The 22,025-nt window shown below is 40.0% G+C and overlaps 1 protein-coding gene across 1 annotated transcript in view; it reads left to right on the top strand.

Annotated features, from left to right (window-relative positions):
- Positions 1-582: 582 nt before the first annotated feature.
- THOC1 (THO complex 1) overlaps positions 583-22,025 on the top strand; it is a 34,921-nt gene continuing 13,478 nt past the window's right edge. The window contains exons 1-15 of the mRNA XM_045006177.1: positions 583-720; positions 1,563-1,636; positions 1,729-1,789; positions 3,125-3,191; positions 5,091-5,209; positions 6,782-6,830; positions 7,417-7,512; positions 7,823-7,905; positions 9,223-9,296; positions 14,936-15,044; positions 16,839-16,970; positions 18,354-18,454; positions 20,275-20,341; positions 20,679-20,729; positions 21,237-21,307. Of these exons, the coding sequence (XP_044862112.1) occupies positions 673-720; positions 1,563-1,636; positions 1,729-1,789; positions 3,125-3,191; positions 5,091-5,209; positions 6,782-6,830; positions 7,417-7,512; positions 7,823-7,905; positions 9,223-9,296; positions 14,936-15,044; positions 16,839-16,970; positions 18,354-18,454; positions 20,275-20,341; positions 20,679-20,729; positions 21,237-21,307 (1,202 nt within the window). The 5' untranslated portion in view covers positions 583-672. The remainder of the gene's footprint in view (positions 721-1,562; positions 1,637-1,728; positions 1,790-3,124; positions 3,192-5,090; positions 5,210-6,781; positions 6,831-7,416; positions 7,513-7,822; positions 7,906-9,222; positions 9,297-14,935; positions 15,045-16,838; positions 16,971-18,353; positions 18,455-20,274; positions 20,342-20,678; positions 20,730-21,236; positions 21,308-22,025) is intronic.

The following is a 22,025-nucleotide window of genomic DNA, read 5'->3' as shown; positions in this document are numbered from 1 at the left end:
CGCCCTACCGGCGACTGGCAGAGCGCCCCCCGCGGCATGCCGCCCCAAGCACGGGGGCTTGGCGTGCTGGGGCCTGGAGCCGCCCCTGTTGATGGTCAATTCCGTCTATTTCATGTTCGCCCCACATTTGAAGTTCTTGATATGCCAACACTTTTGTCTGGACAGCACATAAGTGAATTGTAGGAAGCGTCGGGGGGAAGAAGGAGGTTTTGGGGGCTGAGAAGAAGGCAGCCGGGGCCTTGACACCTACGGAGCTATGGGATGCCCTGTGTGGAGCGTGTTAGTTGGACATTTCTGCTCACAAGAGCAGCGGCGGTGACACGGAGCCGGCGCCCCGCGGGCAGGGCACGCTCAGAGCCATTGCATCAGGCTCCCCCCAGACTCAGGCAGTCTGGGGCCAGTTCGCACCCTGGGGCCCAGCGCTGCGGGCGGGCGGGCCGGGGGCTGCTAGGGGCGCGGCCGCCTCACCCAGGGCAGCGTTGGGAGGGGGCGGAACAAGGCGGTGTTTTCAGTCACGTGACCTCTAGCCGGGGCCCTGCGACAGGCCGTTGGCTGAGGGCGCTCTAGGCCGAGGAAGGGGGAGCTCGGTGTTCTCTATGGTTTCTACACAGAGCCGCTGAGCGATGGCGTCATAAGCGCGGGCCGCAGAGCGCCGGGCCTGCAAGAGGGACGATGTCGCCGCCGCTCTTCAGCCTTCCCGAGGCGCGGCTCCGCTTCACGGTGAGCCGCGCGGGCGCGGAGCCGAGGCACGGACTCCCCCGGCGCCTGGCGCGGAGCGGGACCTGGCGGTGGTGCCCGGTGTACGCCACTGCGTACTCGGCGCGGAGCCCGGCGCAGGCTTTTCCTCCTCCTCCCCCCGACCTACCCGCAAGGGGCACGTCCCCCCCGGCCCTGTCCGCGGGGGGGGGGTTCGCCCCCTCCCCCGCCGCGCCGCCCCCGACACGCCGCGGGGCAGGTGACCCGGCTGCTGCGGGGGCAGGAACAGCGAGCTACGGACCCAGCAACTCTCGCCCCTGGCCTGGCCATAGGGCTCTGCGCAGGTAGCTTCCTGACTGGGACCACCAATCGGTGCTGCATCTCGGGGCTGGCCTGCACGTAGGCGCTGCAGCAGTTTCAGTTTAATCAATTTAAAAAATCAGTTAAATTAAAACGGTGTAAAGTTCTGTGTGGGCAACTTTATGTCGGTTTATCACTGCGAGCTAAACCCGTACAAGTGTCCACAGGCAAACTTGAACCAGTTTAGTTAAATCAGTTTAAAACCGTGCCTATGGTCAAACTGGGGTCAGTCATGTTAGTGTGTTAATTCATTTTACATAAATTTTGGTGCTTTAAAGGGCATTATTTTCTGAGGCATTATGACCCACCAAATTGCATACGTTTGTTATTAATAGAAGTCAATCTGTTCTAATCCCCATGTTAATAGCACAAGTAGATTCATTAGTATTTCCCTTTTTCTGTCAGATTTTTAAAAAAGGGAGACCTATCTGGATGGCTTTTAATTTCCTTCTGTTTTTGTACTGGGAGTTACTTGCAACCTATTTTATCATTTAACTTTTTTTTAGAATTCTACTCGTGATGCTTTGACCAACAAAACTATCAAACCCTTATTGAATGCATTCAACCAGATTCCTGGAAGGTAAGGAGCTATCATTACATTTTTTAAAAAGTCTTTTCAAATAATTATTGATCCCGAACATGTCATCAGTACTAAAACTTGTCTATTTGTAGTGAAAATGAAAAGAAATGCACCCTGGATCAATCGTTCAGAGTTGTTCTAGAAGAGGAAATTGTAAGTATTTCATTCACAGCACTGTAACTCTATTTGTTGATATAAATTGAAATTGTACATTTAAATTAATTTGAGTGTACTATGTTGACTACTAGTAAAAACTTGCAGAAACTATTAGGCTATCTGTTGGAAACATGAATCACTTTGATAGATAATTTTTAAAATATGGCAATTAAAAGATGCTTTCACAAATGTCTTATAGCATAGTGACTTTTATAAAATCTCTCTTGGAGCATTTGTTTATAGTAGTTTTTAAAAACCTGCTGTATTTTAGTTGCAAATTATAAATGTGTGCCATAATAGTGAATGGGGGTATGATAACAGCTTTTAAATAGGATCTAAGAGAGTGCTTTTTCATTATTTAGCCCTTGAAGGACTATCCTAAAAGTAAAACAAAACTGTCAGGTATTTTTTGATGCAAGTTATTGTTTTCAGAGTGTAGACTTAAAGGATTTCCTTTGGCCCTTTGAAAGGAAACATTTTTAAAAAAGAAAAAGTTGCACATTTGTAGTATAGGCTCATAAGTGCCTTTTAATCGTAGATTAGATTAGAATACTATCACTGTTCATTCCAAAGCACTTTACAGAATCATTTCACCCAGCAGCAAAATGCAGATCCCTTGGGGAGAAGGGGGATAGGGAGCATGTTAAATGTTTAATAGCACCCAGCATGTGGGGATTATAGCAGCATAGTTGTAGCTATGTTGACATAACTCCATAGTGTAGACACAGTCCAAAGTGATGGAAGAGTTTTTATGTCACTGTAGGAGCTCCAGGTCCCTGAGCAACAGTAGGTAGCTTGACAAAAACATTCTGTAAATCTGGCTGCATCTACACTTGGGGTTAGATCTGCAGAGCTGCAGTGCTCAAAAGTGTGGATTTTTCATACTCTGTAGTGCAATAGCTATATGGACCTAAATTTTAAGCATAGATCATGCCACTGTTTAGGAAAGGTATCAGATCATTTGAAATTGCAGAGGAAATCTAGAGATACTGTAACTACACATGTTGGAATAAGAGTACTCCAAATAGTGCTGGCCAAGCATAATGTGCTATAAAGTCTTTAATGACCAAAAGTAATCAGGAAATGTCGCTCAACTGCATGAGTTTTATATGAAATGCTTGCTACTGAATGTTACTTCCTAGTGTGCTTAAATTAATGGGAAGATGAACGTTGACTTTTCTTTGTGCTCCTAGTGAGCTTTTAAACGTTTGTAATATAAAATATACTTGAGTAAAACAAGACTTTAGCTTTCTCTGGCTGTAGTAAATGCATCTGATCAAAATAGTACAAATTACTTGGACTCTGTAATAAATCTGTCTCACATTTGTTTAGATAAATCAAGCTTCATGTGAAAATGTCTTGGCTATTATTTCTCTTGCTATTAATGGAGTTACAGATGGTGAGTAATTGTCTAAAGCAGCCTGATATGAGGTATACGTTTGAGTGTATTTACCATATCACCCTCTTTTATTAGTATTTACAAATGTCGACTCCGCTAGTGCATGGTCCTTAGCTTAACTGTTTGCATTGGTGCTAAGCTATTATGGTGATGAGCAAAATACAAATGCTGTTCTAACAGTAGTAGAGCTCTTTGCATAGGACAGCTGACTAGCTTCTGCTAGCTGAACTTGTAACTGCTGTACCTGTTGGAGTGGATCTTTTTTTTTTTTTTTAAAGCATAGTGGGAGTCGGAGTTCATTTCTGGACTCTTCTCAAGTTTTAATAGCACTTACCAGGGGCGGCTCTAGGCACCAGCAAAACAAGCTGGTGCCTAGGGCGGCAAAATGTAGGGGGCGTTCCCTGCCGCCGGGGGGGGGGCGGCAGGCTGGGCCGGCGGACCTGCCGCAGTCATGCCTGCGGGAGGTCCACCGGAGTCCCGGGAGGACCGGACCGGACCTGCCGCAGGCATGACTGCGGAGGGGGCGCTCGTCCCGCGGCTCGGCTGGACCTCCCGCCGGCATGACTGCGGACGGTTCGCTGGTCCCGCGGCTCGGCTGGACCTCCCGCAGGCATGCCTGCGGCAGCTCAACCGGAGCCGCCGGACCAGCGAACCGCCCGTAGCTGCGGGAGGTCCAGCCGAGCCGCGCGACCAGCGGACCCTCCGCAGTCATGCCCGCGGGAGGTCCGCTGCTCCCGCGGCTCCGGGGCGCCTCCCGCGCATGACTGCTTGGGGCGGCCAAAAACGTAGAGCCGCCCCTGGCACTTACATAGCACTTTTCGTCCATAGATCTCTAAACTCTTTACAAATGTGGGTTTTGTTATCCTGATTTTACTATTCAGAAGAGAATGTCATCGAGGTTAATTGCCGAATGTCATATAACATCTTATTGGAATAGAAACCTATCTCCTGGCTATCTATGCTGGCCCCCCAGCAGTAACTGACCTGCTGCAACACAGTTGTGTTGGTAGTGTTTGAATCTTTGTATTTACGATGTCTTTTTAGAATTGTGAATGTGAATGGAGACAATGGTGGAACCCCCCCTTGCATAGAACCGCTGGTCATCAATTCCATTTGTTTATGAATGGGAAAACACTTATGTATTCATGTTCAATATTTGTTGATTTAAAATTTTATATTAATGGTAGTAATCATCTTTTGTCAAAATGTTTGTATTTCATAAATGATAAGTGTAAGGTCTGACCATTTAGCTGTGGTTGCGTATGCTGTGTACCTCGGTAATTTCTGCATCCATTTATCAGAGCACCATTGTAATAGTCACTAGACTAAATGACAATAACCATGATCAAAAGGTTTATCTTTGAAGTAGAAGTAGAACCGTTAAATTGGAAATCTGAAAAATGAGAATGGGCCCTGGGGGGAATACGAGGCTTTGCCTCTTCAATTCTGAAGAATTAGTCACTCTGGCATTTCTGAATTGTTTCTTGGTAGGGGGCAGATTCTACTTAAAAAAGCCTTGCATAACAGTAGGCCCCACTATAGTTTCACTTTCTTCATCTGAAAAAAGCTGCCCAATACCTTTTCATTGTAATAAAATTACATTTAAACAAAAATTCCAACATCTCTTTTTGGGGACCTACCGAGTTTTGATACTATTACAGTATCTTCTTTGTAGTACAGTGGTACCTACAAAGGTACTGTACATGCTTGTGTGCACACGCACACAGGAAAATAGAAGAATTTACATTTTACATTTTAGTCCCTACCCTTTAACTTTTTGTGGTAACTTCTCTCTCGGATGATACTTTGCAACTTCTTTCTTCCATCTTTGTTAATACAGTTATTAGATACAAGTCTTTCTGACTAAAATGATCCTTGCACTCCCACCCCTCTCTAAAGGTATCTGCACAGCATCAACCCCTTTTGTGCTTCTGGGAGATGTTCTGGATTGCCTGCCTTTGGATCAGTGTGACAAAATTTTTACCTTTGTTGAAAAAAATGTCACTACATGGAAATCAGTGAGTATTTTTTGACCAATTAACAAGATGGATTTTTGTCTTTTAGTCTGGTGTTGAAATAATAGAATAAATATTGTCAGTATTGCCTGCTTATAGGAAACACAAAAGGTAAGCTTGTTAATATAGCAGATTCAGTACTGCTAACTTCAAGAGTTAAAAAATCATGATTGATTTAAAAAAAAAATCATTTTTGGCCTGTTGTCTTGTTTTTATTAAATCCCCTGCCTATCCCAAATGGTCTGTGACAATAACTGGTTGGAAATTCAACGCAAAATGCATACAGAATGTGCATACACACAATGCAGGCCTCAGCTGCCATGTACACTCACCTAGAGTGACCAGATGTCCCGATTTTATAGGGACAGTCCCAATTTTTGGGTCTTTTTCTTATATAGGCTCCTATTACCCCCCCCACCCCATCCCGATTTTTCACATTTGCTGTCTGGTCATTCTACACCCACCCGTTCTTCCTTCCCCAGCAGCTTCCTCCCCTCTAGTCTGCAGGAAAAGGGGCTTCCCTTGGGCTCCTTCCTTCAGTAACTCTCCCTTCCTAGATTGTGGTTCGTGGTGGGGGTAAATCTGCTGCTGCCACCATCGAACCCGGAGGGGTGGGCAGGCTCCAGTGCCCTGCATTGCATGCAGCACACGGGCACTGCAGGCAGCTATTATGGTTGCCTGCAGCACAAGAACAGCAGCATCCAGAAGTTGAAGGGGAAACTCTGGACATTTCAAACAGTATTCCTGAGTTTCCAGTTTTATTGCATGATCATGAGAACCCCTCAAAATCAGCCCAGAATTGCAACATTTACAAAATCTTTAGTGTTGGCAGCTCTTTGGATTTATCCATAAAAAAGCTTCCCAGCAGCCTCAAATAATTTTTCTCTGTTCCTTGATCTAAATGTGACCACCTAGCCATTTGGGACAGGCATGCAGACCATTCCACTTCAGAGCAGCCTTGTCTTTCTGATATCTCAACAGGACTTGCTTCTGTCATCATCCCGAATATCATCCTTGTACTGGCAGATTTCTAATGTCAGCTGATGCTGTTCTAAATCTTGTGTTTACATGCTTCACTTAACTTTACATCTTATGCATAAAACACATACAGGGAAAAATAAAAATGGGATACAAATCCATATCTCTCACTGTGTTAAGAGCCTTTCAGAAAAAGTATCCTGGGGTAGTCGTGTTAGTCTGTATCCACAAAAGCAACATGCTTATGCCCAAATAAATGTTAGTCTTTAAGGGGCCACTGGACTCCTTGTTGTTTTTTGTTTTTTTCTGAAAAAGCACATGAATTACCGGCATTTCTTCTATTTGAATAGAGGTTGGCATTAAGCTTGGGTTGCATTATGAAGTAGAAATTTTCTTAGAATTTTTGGGACTTTTTTTGTTCGTGTTTTCATTTTGTGGAGTCTTTCTTAAATAAGTGGAAATTCATAGTTGAGATTTAAGAACAGGAAGGACTCAGATGGATTTATTTCTAATATCAATGTGATTTGTATTGTTGAGTTGAAAAGACAAAAGCTATTGAAGAAGATTGCAGCATCCCCCAAATGCTTTGTTTTTCAGAATACATTTTATTCGGCTGGGAAGAATTACTTGCTGAGAATGTGCAATGGTGAGTAGCACTCTTTCAGGGAAGTGCAATGCAGCTCCAAAAACAGCTGAACAAAGCTAGGGTCTTAATATTTGAGTCATATTAGAATATGTTCTGTAATAGTTTTTAAAATGATGAGCTGTTTGTCTTGGTAGGTACTCAAGACCTTGCTATTCAATATGAGCTCTGTTTTGATTATGGGGAGATTTCTCATCACAGAGAAGGAGAGAGAGAAGCTAGAAGAAAGTTTGAGTAACATTTAAGCCCTCATCATTGCCAGAGGCTGTATTGGAAGGAGTGATCCAATAGGTTTCTTTCTGCAATTATCTTTAAAGACAGTTTTAGGGCTCTTGGTTTGTGGGAATTCAGAGAGTTGGTCCACTAGAACACATTAGATAAAAAACTTGAGGCCTGAGGGAGGAAGGGTCGTTTAAGATAGTAGCATTTAAATTTACAGATGTCTCAACTTTATTTCGTTAGTTATGTAGGTCTCACCTATCTGAACTCTTAAAATGAGTGCTAGAGACAAAATGGATGAAAAGTTGGGGGGTGATACATGTGATAACATTAATGCTTATCTCTGCTTTCTTGTTTTTACATTACTTAGATCTCCTAAGAAGATTATCTAAATCACAGAACACAGTCTTCTGTGGAAGAATTCAGCTATTCCTGGCTAGATTATTTCCTCTTTCAGAGAAGTCAGGTGAGCTTTTTTGTGTATTTCACATGAAAGAAAAGTATCTTAACAAATTAAATATTCCAGTCTCTAATAATCTTATTCCAAACAAAATTGACTTTAACCAGAAATCAGCTTCTAACTTTGACATTAATATGTGTCTAACGAATAATTTTTAAATTCTATACTCTTTATAAATACAAACAGAAACTGTTACTTGATTGTTTCCTACAGATTGGCTATTGTATGTTGGGTAATAATCGTGAGCTGGCTTTATGAACTTCATTTCCCAGACTGACATATTTGCTTTTTTTTAAAAGTTGGTATTTTTTTACAGGACTTAATTTGCAAAGTCAGTTTAATCTGGAAAATGTCACAGTTTTCAATACTAATGAACAAGAGAGCACTCTGGGACAGAAGGTGAGAATTGATGCATTATGCTCAATGTGTCTGCAGAAAATTTATGTAAAACTATAGGAGATCTGGCACAAAAAAATCACAACCACTTTTAACCAGTATTTAGAATTATATACTTCTAACTCAGGTTATAGCACTCCCATAAAACATCATTCTGGTCTGAAACTTAACATATATTTCACCCACTTTGTCAGCAACCATTATAGGTAGGATGGGATGTGGGAATTCTGAACCTTTAACTTGAGGTTTGAGAGTTTAATATCTTGTTAATCAAATAAGCTTTTCCTGACTACTTGTGAAACTGCAGTGCTAGCATGCGCTCTCTCTTACTTGCAGTTTCAGGGCCTGTACGAGCCCTCACGGTGCTCCACTGAAGTTAGGGAGTATGCCCTTGCATAGTCGATTACAGAATCAGGGCCATGGATACTTTTATTTATTTTTATATTTTATATTTCCTACACTACTTGGTCCCTCTTACAAACTTCACTACCTATTATAAATACACACATACTCACTCCTATATATAGAGAATGTGTGTATTTATAATAGGTAGTGAAGTTTGTAAGAGGGACCAAGTAGTGTAGGATACACTAACTTAGAGGTTTTTTCTTTTCAGTATTGTCCTAAATTTTCTGAACCAATAATTAAAGCAGTTCTTAAATTCCAGAATTTTCTAACTTCCTCTTTTTTTATTAAGAGACCAAAATTGTAGTGTATGCTACTGATGGCTTCCCCCTGTCTCCTCCAATGTCCTTGATGTATTTTGTATCTACCTGTATTTCTCTATGTCCCAGAAGTTACACTAGGTGACCGCTCCTAATTTTTTTCAATTCAAGAAAATTGAGCATAACTCCCCAAGAGATGGGGAGAGAAGAAAAGAAAAAATAATATAGGCTGAGATTCAGGAAAGCAGTTAATCACATGCTTAAGTTCCACTGCTTTACATGCTTACGCACCCTTCCTTCATACGGAGACTGTCCTGAATTAGGCCTTTAGAGAGGAAAGGACTTGTAAAGGGAATTCCCCTTCACTTTAATCATCACACTTCAAGACCTGTTTTAACTTCCATATTTACTTAAAATGCAGATTGAAGCACTCACTACTTTACCTATAGCAACGCTGCTTCAGTGTTCTAATAGTTGCTATTTGAAGACCTGGCGTAAGAATGAACAAACCAAAAACTGTTCAAAGGATGTTTTGTTTTGGTTTCAATGAATAATGAAGGTCTAGGAAACTGGAATAATGAGAATGACCTGCAGATTAAAATTTGTATATGTAGTTTCTACACTTGTTGTACTTTTTCCCCCCCGTTTCTGTCAGCACATAGAGGAGAGAGATGAAGGAATGGAAGTAGAAGAAGGTGAAATGGGAGATGATGAAGCTCCTACAAGTTGGTGAGCTTAAAGTTTTAGTTTAGCTTTTGAAATTGTTATGAAGTGAAAGCATGCAGTGGTAAATTGAAAACTCCTGGAGTTTTAGCCTAAGAATGTATCATTTAGGAACTATACTCTTGTATGCTGTATTCAGAATTATTCCTTTCTCTAAACAGTTATGATCTAATGTAAAAAAAAATCATCCAGTCCAATCTAAGCATTCACATTAATTTTAATACAATATTGTCTTCAAATAATGAAAGAAGCCACATTTTTGACATTACCAGAAAATACTGTAACAAGCACTTGTAGGGGTGTTGAACTAAAAACTGAGTACAGTATAAGACAGGCCATGCCTACACTTACCAGTAGATCAGCCCTGCTGTGATCAATGCAGCGGGTGTTGATTTAGCAAGTCTGTTGAAGACCTGCTAAGTCAATGGCAGAGGGCTCTTCTCTTGACTCTTGTACTCCAGCTCCCCAAGAAGAGTAAAGTAAATTAGTGGGAGAGCATCTCCCGTCAACACAGCACAGTGTAGACATCGTGGTAAATTGACCTAAGCTTTATTCACGTAACTGGAGTAGCATAACTTAGGTTGACTTACTGCAGTAGTATAGACAAGGCCTCGGATAATAAGACTTCTTGATAGCTGGTATTTGGGATCCATCTCATTTAAACAATATTTATCCAAACTGTTTTTAGGCCAGAATTTTCAAATGTGAGTACACAAAGTTAGGTATTTAAATAGATGGCGCTGAAAAGCAGGCCACTTATTTGATGCCTAACTTCAATAACCCACAACTGACATACACCTCTACCCCAATATAACGCAGTCCTCGGGAGCTAAAAAATCTCACCGCCTTATAGGTGGGATCGCGTTATATCGGGTTCGATCCGGTACAGCGTACCGGCAAGAGCCGGTATGCCATGCTGGACTGGACCGGCTTCCCCAGCAGTGATTTAAAGAGCCTGGTGCTCCACCTGCTGTGGGGAGCCCTGGTCCTTTTAAATCACCACCGGAGCTCTGGCAGCTGGGCTTGGGTGGGGATCTAAAGGGCCTGGGGTGCCACGCGAATTCAGATATAATGCGGTAAAGCAGCGGGGCTCAGGTGGAATAAACGCGTTATATCTGAATTCCTGTTATATCGGGTCGCGTTCTATCAGGGTAGAGGTGTACTATAAACCCAAAGGCAATAACTGTCTTCAGTTCAGTTAATGTATCTGAAGACTTAAGTTAGAAGTAAATTAGTTTAATTAAGAAAAGACTTAAACAAAAACTTATTACTAATTTTCCAAATACTAAATGAACACTTAAAAGAAATTCTCTATTTCCTGGTTTGCGATGTGAGGGTGCATGGAGAGAGGATAAACTGCAAGCTACTTGACTTCTAGCTCACATCACCACCTTAATTGTAATTGACAGTGTAATTGGCACTGAGGTTGAAAATCATTCCAGTAAAGTGGCTGAGCAGTTTACCATTGTCCTCGATCAAGAAAATGCTCAATGTAATAGGAAAAAACTTGTTCCCTGAGGCTTTTATGTTAAACAAGCTTCCTTCTGATTATCCACATTCCATTTAAGTGGCTTTACCTGTCCCAGAGGGAGAGCTGGAGACACTGAGGTGCAAGGCATAATTGACAAGGTGCTTTTTTTTTTTTTTTGTAATGTGTCAGCATTTATAGAACGCACTTCTGCTCAGATTATTAGGGTAATTGGTTTTACAGGTACTAAATAGCATGTTTGTTCATTTTGCCATACTAAGCCACAAATTGGTGTCCTTTGCCATTTTGCTATATTCTTAGAGGAGTGAACCAGTGAGGCAGAAGCAGTAAATGTAAGCTTGTAATAGTGCTGCATTCACAGTGGTTGAATCATTAATGTGAGGGAAGCTGTGCTCTAGGATTTTGTTGCTATGGATTCCAGATCAGATGAGCCAGATGTGAAGTATATGCAAATAATTAGAAAATATTGCACTGAAACACTAAGGATTGACATATCAATACCATGATCACTTTTTAAAAAAAAATTGTAGTATTGAAGGAATGAGAAAATACATAGCTTTATAGATTTGCCGCTGTTTGATGTTTCAAAGTTTGTAAGTGTTACCACTGACATACCCTTCTGAGGAATGAGTTAAGACACACTTAACACCACATTCCCTTAAAGCCAGAAATGTATGTTAATGCACGCACTTCAAGGGACATTACTGATATAAAAATGCTGTCATAAACCATAACCTGAGAGAGACTGCTCCAAATCAGGACAGCAGTTGAGCACATGAAAGCAGAAAGCCTACAAGGAATGGAAGATGGGATGGTCAGCAAGGAAAGCTGCCACTGGGAAGTCAGAAGGCATAGGGGAAAAGTGAGAACTGCCAAAAGCCGAGCAGAGCTGGACCTTGCAAAGGAAACTAAAACCAATAGTAAAAGGTTCTCAGCCATATAAATAAAAGGAAAACAAGGAAAGAAGTGGGGACTGTTAAGCACTGAGGATGAGGTGGAGGTTAAAGATAATCTAGGCATGGCCCCGCAACTAAACAAATACTTGACTTTCAGTTTTTAATAAGGGTACGTAGGAGCTTAGGGATAGTGGCAGGGTGGCTAATAGAAACAAGGTTATGGAAGTAGAAATTACCACATCTGAGATGGAAGTCAAACTCAGACAGTTTAATGGGATCAGATCGGAGTGACTGGATAATTTCCATCCAAGAATATTAAAGGAACTGTCACATGAAATTGCAAGCCCAGCAGCAAGAATCTGTAAACTAGGGGGGCATACTCCATGACAGGAGAAGTGCTAATATAGAACCTGTTTTTAAGGGGGGGGAATGAGCGTGGAAACTACAACCCTGTAAATATGATCTCAATTGTATGCAAGGTCTTGGAACAAATTTTGAAAGAAAAAGTAGTTAAGGACATAGAAGTAATTGGGATAAAATTCAGTAAAGTTTCACAAAAGGTAGATCGTGTCAGACCAATCTTCTTTCTTTGAGAAGATAACTAATATTTTTAGACAAAGGAAATACAGTAGATCTAATCTACCTGGATTTCAGTAAAGCGGATGATACAGTTCCACATGGGAAATTATTAGTTACATTGGAAAAGCTGTAGATAATGAGAATTGGATAAGGATAAGGAACTGATTAAAGGAGAGACTACAGCAAGTCATACTGAAAGGTGAAGTGTCAGGCTGGAGTGAGGTTACTGGTGGAGTTTCTCAGGGATCAGTCTTGGGACAATCTTATTCAACACTTTAAAAAAAAAATGCATGACCTTAGCACAAAAAGTGAGGGTAAACTAATAAAATTTGCAGATGACACAAAGTTGGGAGGTATTGCCAATAAGAGGAAGATCGGCATATCATACAAGAAGATTTGGATGATCTTAAAAACTGGAGTAATAGAAATGGGATGAAATTTAATAGTGCAAAGTTTTATGTACTTAGAGACTAACAACAAGAAGTTTTGCTATAAGCTGCGGGACACATCAGTTGGAAGTGACAGAGAAGGAGAAAGACCTGATCGACTATGAGCCACCAATATGATCCAGCTTTGAAAAAGCCTAATGCAATACTAGGATGCATCAGGCAAGGTATTTCCAGTAGGGATAAGGAAGTGTTACTACCATTATACAAGGCACTGGTGAGATCTCATCTGGAATATTGTGTGCAGTTATTCCCTCCCATGTTTAAGAAAGGTGAATTCAAACTAGCACAGGTACAGAGAAGGGCTACTAGGATGATCAAAGGGATGGAGAACCTACTTTACAAGAGGAGACTTAGAGCTTGGCTTGTGTAGCTTAACCAAAAGAAGGCTGAGGGGAGATATGATTGCTTTCTATAAATACATCCAAGGAATAAACACCAGGGAGGAAGAGGAGTTGTTTACAGTAAGGGCCAATGTTGGCACTAGAACAAATAGATATAAACTGGCCATCAACAAATTTAGGGTTGAAATTGGGCAAAAGTTTCTAATCATTGGAGGAATGAATTCTGGAACAGCCTCCTAAGGAGAGCAGTGGGGGCAAAAAACATAACTGGCTTCAAGACTAAGCTTGATAAGTTTATGGAGGGGATGGTATGATGAGGTTGCCTACAAAGACATAGCCCATCCATGATTGATAGCAGATATCTCCAATTCCTGGAGATGGGACACTAGATGTGGAGGGTTCTGAGTTACTACAGTGAATTCTTTCCCAGGTGTCTGGCTTGTGGGTCTCACCATTATGTTCAGGGAATAACTGATCACCATATTTGGGGTCGAGGGGAATTTTCCTCTAGGTCGGATTTGTCAGAGTCCCCGGGGGTGGGGGGGGTTCACCTTCCTCTGTAGCAAGGGGAACAGCTGGTTTAAACTAGAGTAAATAATGGATTCTCTGTAACTTGAAGTCTTTAAATCATGATTTGAGGACTTCAGTAACTCAGATTATGGGTATCTTCTAGGAGTGGGTGGGTGAGGTTCTGTGGCCTGCAATATGCAGGAGGTCAGACTAGATGATCATGATGGTCCAGTCTGACTTTAAGTCTATGAGTTGGTACTGTTCTTCCTTTCTGTCCACGTGCTCCCCTGTGGGTTTTTTTTTACACACTCAATTTTTTTAAATATCCTAATTTCTTTACTCTCTCCTACCCTCTCATGTTTGTGGGAGGGGTGGAACATAGTATAGTCACCCACATGGCTAATGTGAATACCATTGGAAAAGAGAAATTAACAAGCTACTATCTCAGCCTATTACCGTGTAGCTAGCTCCTCCTAGAAGGCACTACGTCAGTGGGAAGAGAAGCCAGACAGCTTTCAAATGGCTAACTGTTGCTTTAGCAACAGCAGCAAGCTCATCTTTAAAATGGATGGTCTTTGGTCATGTCCCTTCCTGCAGTTATGTTCTCTTCTGCCTTGTTCCCCACCTGATCTCAGCCCCAAAGGCTGAAAGAGAATCTGCAGGCATATTTACCATGATTTGAGACTGTGAATGACCATTACAAATCAAACTGGCTAATATGCATGCACAGTTACTATTGGTGCATGTGAAATCACTGTCTCAGATCATGTATGAGAACAGTTCTAAAATTTGTGCCTAGAAGGTGCAGAATCTGAACCTAAACTTGTTTGGTGTTTAATTTAAATGGCCAATTCAGGAGCCCAGATAGTTGCATAATAAATTGCTACCTGCAACAGCCATCTCAAATCCAGTCTCTAGACTCATGTTTCTCTAGCCATTACAAGGTAAAGGCACTGCCCCAGTATGTTTTAATGTGGGTTGCCTAAAAGAGGACAGACAACATACATTGTCTTCAAGCGTCCATAGATGGGCTATAGTATGAGTCATTATTGTATGCTTTGAGGAGAGGAGGCTGTACTGCTTCTCAGCCTATGGAAGTGTTGAAGTTGAACTTGGAGAAGGGGTGCAAGAAAAGTGTTCTGATCCTGAAATAACAGCTGAAAATGAACAGGCTGAATGAATTCCCCCTCTTTTGGCCTGATATTCTGAATTACTGACTGTAGGAAGGGCTTACTACTGGCTTTTCGTTCTTCTGATTTACAAGAATAGTGGTAGTTTTGTTTTCAGCCATTCTGTCTGTATTAATGAAAATGGACCTTTATTTGTTTAGCATATTTATCCCAAACTGTAGCCAGAGTAAAATAATTATTTGCTTTGTTAGCTCCATTCCAATAGATTACAACCTGTATAGAAAATTCTGGTCGCTTCAGGATTACTTTAGGAATCCTGTGCAGTGCTATGAGAAGATTTCGTGGAAGACATTTCTTAAGGTAATTTGTGTTCCTATATTAAACCTGTTTAGCAGTTCACCTTTTGTTCCACAAGTGAAAGTATTGTTTCCAAAGATTAAACTATTCATGATGCTGGAAAGTAAGAGTGCATGAGTTCATGCATTATACATTTTGTGCAAAGTTAGACATGAAGTTATTTGTTTGTACACACAGTAGGTCAGCTAATAAAGTTACATGTATATATGCTTTCCTGACGTTTATAGAAATGCTGATGTGTTCCAAGAATATCAAAAGCCGTTTTTCTTTTGTTTAATAGCAAAAAACAGAGCTTGGTTTTTTTCCTAGCTAAGAAAAAAATATTTGCTTTAGGCTTAAATCTTGCAAATGAATCCAGGCGGATGTGCCTCTTTGGAGTCCTGTTGATTCCAGTGGGATTGTATGCAAGAGCATCTTCTGCTTAGGCAGGTCCCTTTGTAGAGTCAGGACTTTGTGGTGACTTGAAGCTGCCATATACACACAGTAGCTCATCCTACCAGTTGAATAGTGAATAACAATGGTTCAGTTTTGCCAGGTATGTAGATATCAGGATGATTAGTAAATGTAATTGCTAAACTGTTTCTGTAATAGACAATGGCTTATAATCACTCATCTTAAAATTCTACCTTTTGTTATATAGGAGAAGGAAACCTATCTTATTTCAAACCATTTGCTATATGTTACTGCTAAAATGCCTGATCTCATGAGCGGATGTTATTTAAAGATACATCTCGGTTAAGGTTTTAAAACGTTTTTCCCTTTAAAAAAAGAAAAGTATTGTTTTGGGTTACCGAGAATGGCAGGACTTAAACAAGCCAAAGTTTTGGAAATTCTCACAAGGGTTCTCCATGAAAATGAATTGTCATTAAAAAATTATGCTAAAGTACATTTTAAACTAATTCTAAAAGTAGAGACTTAATTTTAACTATTAGTACCTGCTCAAGCATGTGCAAATGGAAGTGTGATGGTGCCTGAGTATAGCACTAAAACCATTATGGAGAAAGCACTTCGTGCTTTCCTGTTTAATCAATCTGTGTGTGTATATCTTAAAAATAGAGTTCATATCACTTTCACTTTAAGGATTAAATTGTCAAATGTACTCTGTGCATTAGTTCCTATGGAAAACGAAGAGCTTCAGAAGTATTGAAGGTTTGAAACAAGTGCCTTCTGGGAAGTGAGTAGCCCAAAATGGCTAAACAAATTACAGGATAGTGAAAATTTCATGTGGCTTTTTTCCAGATTTAAGTGTCTGTCAGTTTCCGTGAAATTTTCGTGCTCACACACCCTCTCCTTTGGTATAACTCTGAGAGAGACTTTTCAGGCCAAAGTTTTTTGTGTATGAGAAAATGTTAGAAAATGGAGCAGGGAGACAGGGACAATATAGGGCTTAGAACTGAACTTGTCTTGCAACTTTAACTGTAGGGAGCCATAGCTTCAATAATACCAGTCAGCTTCCTTTTTTGCACATTGTAAATTATTTAAGTTTTCAGTAATTTTCACTTAACGCCTGAAGGACAACATAGTCATACCTTGTTTTGGATTATTCAAGAAGCTAACAGATTTTCCTGTCCAAAATTCATTCTTCATCAGACTTAAGCGGATAACATTTGTGTTTTGGCTAACACTCCACACAGATGTTCCCACTGATGGTGAATAGCAAACTTATAATTTATATTCACTAGCTCAGAAACTCACTAGCTCTAGGATTGGTCCTGTGTGTGTGGTTTTGTTTTGTTTTGTTCTAATAAAAAATGCATAGCTGGTATTTTCACATAAGTACCACCATTTGCTTTACAGTACTCGGAAGAAGTTTTGGCTGTTTTTAAAAGTTACAAATTGGATGACACGCAGGCCTCCAGAAAAAAGTTGGAAGAGCTAAAAACAGGGGGAGAACATGTCTACTTTGCAAAGTTCTTAACTAGTGAAAAGGTATTGTACCTGACTTCTGTTTTTGTATAAAGAAGGAAAAGCTTGGATCACAATAAAAGTTGGTACAGTTTTAACTGTACCATCTGACCTATATTGTTCCATAATGTTGAAATTTAGAAGGAAAATGAGCAAAAGTAAATACTGTATTTACAATCTGCTTTTTTCTTATCACACACAACTGAACTTTCAACACTTAAAATGAGCATACAGTTGTGTTTTACCTGCACTTTCTGCTTTATTGTATCATAATTTTTGAGGAAATTATTGCAAATCTTAGTGTTGTAGTAATGTGCATAGAATGCAAGGAATTATGTACTTTATGGCAATTGCATGATTTTAAGTTGATAAATCCTAAAATATCTACCCTGTGAAATAATATACATCATTTAACTCTGAAATAATTCATATGGTACCACTCCCCCACCTCCCCGCTGTTCTCCTTGAGTTTCCTTAGCCATCTTGTATAGGGGAGCATGAAACTGTTTCATATCTGTTACTTTAGACAATGAAAAGTGTGGTGCAGAGAATAGTGTTGCCAATACCCTTTCACAGAGCCCAAGTCTAGTTAGTGTCTAACACATGATAGCCCCTTTTGCACAGTAAAGGGAACTGACAACATTTATTATTTTCCTTGACTAGTCACGTAGCGGTGATACCGTTTGGGAGCCAAGCTCTGAGCCACCTCAATAGGAAGTTTTGCTGGGAGAACTTGAACCTGGTAGTAAAAACGAGATGTTTTTTGAAAGATCTGTGCTGCAACACAAATGTTGCATTGGAAAGAAGTGTTGAGAGCCCCTTTTTTTGTTGATTTTAAACTTTTAATTATGCAATGTTAATAGATTTTCAGGGTTGCAAATGTATGCTGGTAAAGGGAAAAATAGTTTTACATCTGTGAGCGCATTTGTGGTGGTTGTCCAAATCCTTGCACACTTAGAAGTGAATGATGCCTCAGGTAGAATGCTGTATAACTGGGCTACATAACAGCATAAAATATTTGTAATGGATTCAAGGAACCATGAGTCGCCCATATACACCATTCTTTACGCTTTTATCTTTTCTTAACAGATGTCACATTAATATATCACCCAAGACATCAAAGTTGGTGTCTTAATAGAGAAGGCGTTCTAATAAAAGTGGGGCAGAATGATGCATAATACATTTGAAGACCATTAACATGAATTGCCACATATAGACAATCTTGACTATAGATTTCACTATATTTGAATAACTTCAGATTTATGTAGGCTAAGTTGAGACTGCTCCTATCAAATACATGCAGGCTTTTCATTTGAAAGCTTGAAGATGATCTGAAAATGTTAGATCAGATGAATCATGTGTAGTTGGTGTGGGGTGTTTTAACTCAACTTCTTTGGGTTTTTTTAGCTAATGGATTTACAGCTGAGTGACAGTAACTTCCGCCGTCACATCTTGCTGCAGTATCTAATACTATTTCAGTATCTAAAGGGACAGGTCAAATTTAAAAGGTAAGTTGGGAATGTTTGTCTTATTGGGGGAGATTGGGTTTATAAGCAGGCTAAGTATCAGAGGGGTAGCTATGTTAGTCTGGATCTGTAAAAAGCAACAAAGAGTCCTGTGGCACCTTATAGACTAACAGATGTATTGGAGCATAAGCTTTCGTGGGTGAATATCCACTTTGTCAGACACATGCATCTGATGAAGTGGGTATTCACCCATGAAAGCTTATGCTCCAATACGTCAGTTAGTCTATAAGGTGCCACAGGACTCTGATGCCTTTAAGCAGACTAAAGCACTTTTAAAGAGAGACCAAATTTCTGGTCCTTTTTCCATTTAAAAAAAAAAATCCTCTGTAAAACTTAGGAAGAGATCTGACAGTGGGATTTGAGCTGGCTGAGAGATCTGACAGTGAGGAACATGTGGTTGAAGGATCTGGCCCTTTGTTTGCTAAAGGCCTTTTCTGTGTCCAAAATACCAGCAGCAATGGCTATGGTGGTTGTTGTTATTATTAATTAATTATTATTATCCTAAAGTGACATAAGTTTTCTTATGTTGCCAAACACTCTAATTTTGCTGTCTTGGAGAACAACATTCTAAATTTAAAACAATTTTTTTCAATTTCCAGACTTACCCCACTAATACATTTAGATAATTCATTTCTTGTGCTGCGTACATACGATTTGCTTACTGCCTTTATTATAATTAAGGTTAAGATTTTGGCATGAGGATTTTTATTAAAATTCACTGGCAGGACATAGGCAATAAACCATAAATCATGGAAGTCGGAGCCCCGCCAGTTGTGGGGGGCTGAAACGGTATTCACAGACTCCAAGACCTCTGTGACCAAATTGTATCCTTAATTATAATTTAATCATACTTATTTCTTATTATGGTGCTTCTAGTTAGCACATCTCCAAGCACTTTATAAAGGAGTATTATCTCCATTTGGTAGAGAGGAGGAAGTGACTTGCCTAAGCTCTCCCAGCAGGGCAGTGACATAGGCAGAAATAGAATGCAGGTCTCCCAAGTCCCACCCCAGTGTCCTATCCACTGGGCAAAACTGCCCTACAGTCCAATTCAGACACACATACTGACTTTATTCTCCTGTCTACATAAGTATTCATTTATTAGGCTAGTGTAGACCAACCTGGAATAAAATAGGAATGTGGCAGCATAACATTTCATATAGATATAGCAAGATAATACTGATTTTTCTAAAAAAGTTAACAAATTTCACATTCTTCTAACTAGAGGGCTCCTTGCAGAAAGATTTCTGCCATAAGTTGACTACCAATAACCATGGTTATATTTACTGTTGAACATAGCTGGTGCCTCACAAAAAAGATGAAATTTTACATATTGTATTGCTACTGAATAGTTTGATTCAGGCTTTATATTCTCAGGGATCCTCTTTACAAATAGACTTTTTTCTTTCACCAGTTTAAACTCAAAAATAGAATTTAAAGTTCATTTTCAGTTTGTAAAAATTACTCCTCTTTTGTAAATCTCAAGTCATAGATCTTATTTCACTTCTTCCTCCCATTCCCCTCTTACCACTCCTGTTGAGATTCCACATGCATACAGAAAGCAATGTCCTTTGTTTTATGAAAGCTACAGAATAGTCTGAAGTTATTGTTTGAGATGAATGTGGGTTTTTTACTGTAGTTCATTGCTTACTGTTTCTAAATTAATTGGTTCCTTTCAAACACTGCTGGCTTACTACATAACCTGTTCCTCACATATAGAAAATTTTAATATTCACATTACAAATAGCATCTCATGTGCCAGCCTGTTTTTACGCAGTACTTTTTTTTCTCTTCCCCCCCAGTTCAAACTACGTTCTAACTGATGAACAGTCCCTCTGGATTGAAGATACTACAAAATTGGTTTACCAGGTCAGTACAGTAGAGAACAAACAATGCAAGCTCTAAATCTCTTCTTGTAACTCATAAAAGGAACTCTCTGAATTGGCTTCCTTATTCCATTTGCTGTTTTGTATTATCAGTTTTTAATAATTCAACACAGCTGTACTGTAGAAGTTCAGCTGTGTTGTCTTCCTAAATGTGAAAGAACACTAGAAATCTTGGGAAAATACCAGAAAGGTAGATAAATAGCGTTTCTTACCCATTAAGTGGTTACCACAGTTTTTGGTTGTTTACCTTCATTCAAATGTTCTGCTACATACTCTATTACCAAAGTTAATACTAGTCATATGATTTCTTCCAATTGCAGCTTCTTTCAGAAAACCCCCCAGATGGGGAAAGATTCTCAAAAATGGTAGAGGTAAGTATTTAAAAAATAAATAAATAAATAAAAAATTACAATTTAGTATATCTGTCTTAAACAGAATCAAAGTAGGCCCGAAAAGAATGTCATTGACTTGATATCTATCTAGTCAGTTTTTAAGGCATGAGGTAGAAGTTTTAGGTGCCATAAGCAACTCTAATTCTCCCATCAATATTTTTTTATGCAGTCACATTTTCATATTTCTTTAAAATGCTTTTCTCTCTCCTGTTGCTGAGGGGAGAAATATGCATGCATGAACATACACATATATAAAATAAATAAAGGGAGATTGGTTATACAAGAAAAATGGTGTAACTGATTCCTTAGTGCATTTTACAGCACTTTGTGGGCAAACATATTGAAAAACTGACTTTTTCCCCTCTAAACTTTTGCTTGGCATTCTCAGGTGTTTCTAATAGTAGTGAGTTAAAAAATGCAGGCACTGTTTTTGGAAGGTGACTGTGCCCTTTAATGATGTTAGCTGTCTGTCTACTTATTTTTCAGCATATATTAAACACTGAAGAAAACTGGAACACCTGGAAAAATGAAGGCTGCCCAAGTTTTGTGAAAGAAAGGTAAATGTACTAGTAAAATAGTAAATTCTCTTTTATAATTATCTTGAAATGACCATTCCACTCAAGAATGTGTACCTACATTTATGCATTTTGTGACTTAGCAGGTAACTTTGCTAAACAGAATAGTTGGGTATCACACCCAGAGTATGTCTATGCTGCAGTTGGAGTTGTGATTTGCAGCTGGAGTAGGCATTCCTATGCTAGTTTTACTGTAGCTAGCACAGGTAAAAGTAGCAGTGAACATGGGGCAGCACAGACCATGGCACGGGCTGGTGGTACGAGTACATACCCAGGGTTCTGTGCGGGCTTGTGCAGCCCATGCTGAAGTTCTTGTCTTCTCTGCTATGTTTAGTCATGTTAGCTAGATTAAAGCTGATGCGAGTGTGCCCTCTTCAACTGAAAGTGTGATTGCCGTTCGAGTGTAGACCTACCAGGTGTGTGTGGTGTTAGCATTTAGGTCTCTGGGGTAAAAATCTTAGGGACCCATCGTGCCCCTGTGCTCCCAAGTACATAGGGGACTCTGCACATATGGATTTTCCTCTCCTGTGCAGGAGGAGGAGGCTCAACTACCTCCATGGTAGCGTGTTTTTCCCCTGGACACTACTAAGGACTCTGTGATTGGAGAGTGGGAGACTGGTGGAGTGTCATGTTCTTCCCTACCTCCTGCACTTAGCAGAGCTCAGAATGAAAAAGTAAGATAGCTCAAGCTGAAATACTT

Source organism: Mauremys mutica, chromosome 2 (assembly GCF_020497125.1).
Source record: "Mauremys mutica isolate MM-2020 ecotype Southern chromosome 2, ASM2049712v1, whole genome shotgun sequence".
NCBI lineage: Eukaryota > Metazoa > Chordata > Testudines > Geoemydidae > Mauremys > Mauremys mutica.
Note: the sequence above shows the minus strand (reverse complement) of the source record. Positions and strands in the feature narration are given on the sequence as shown.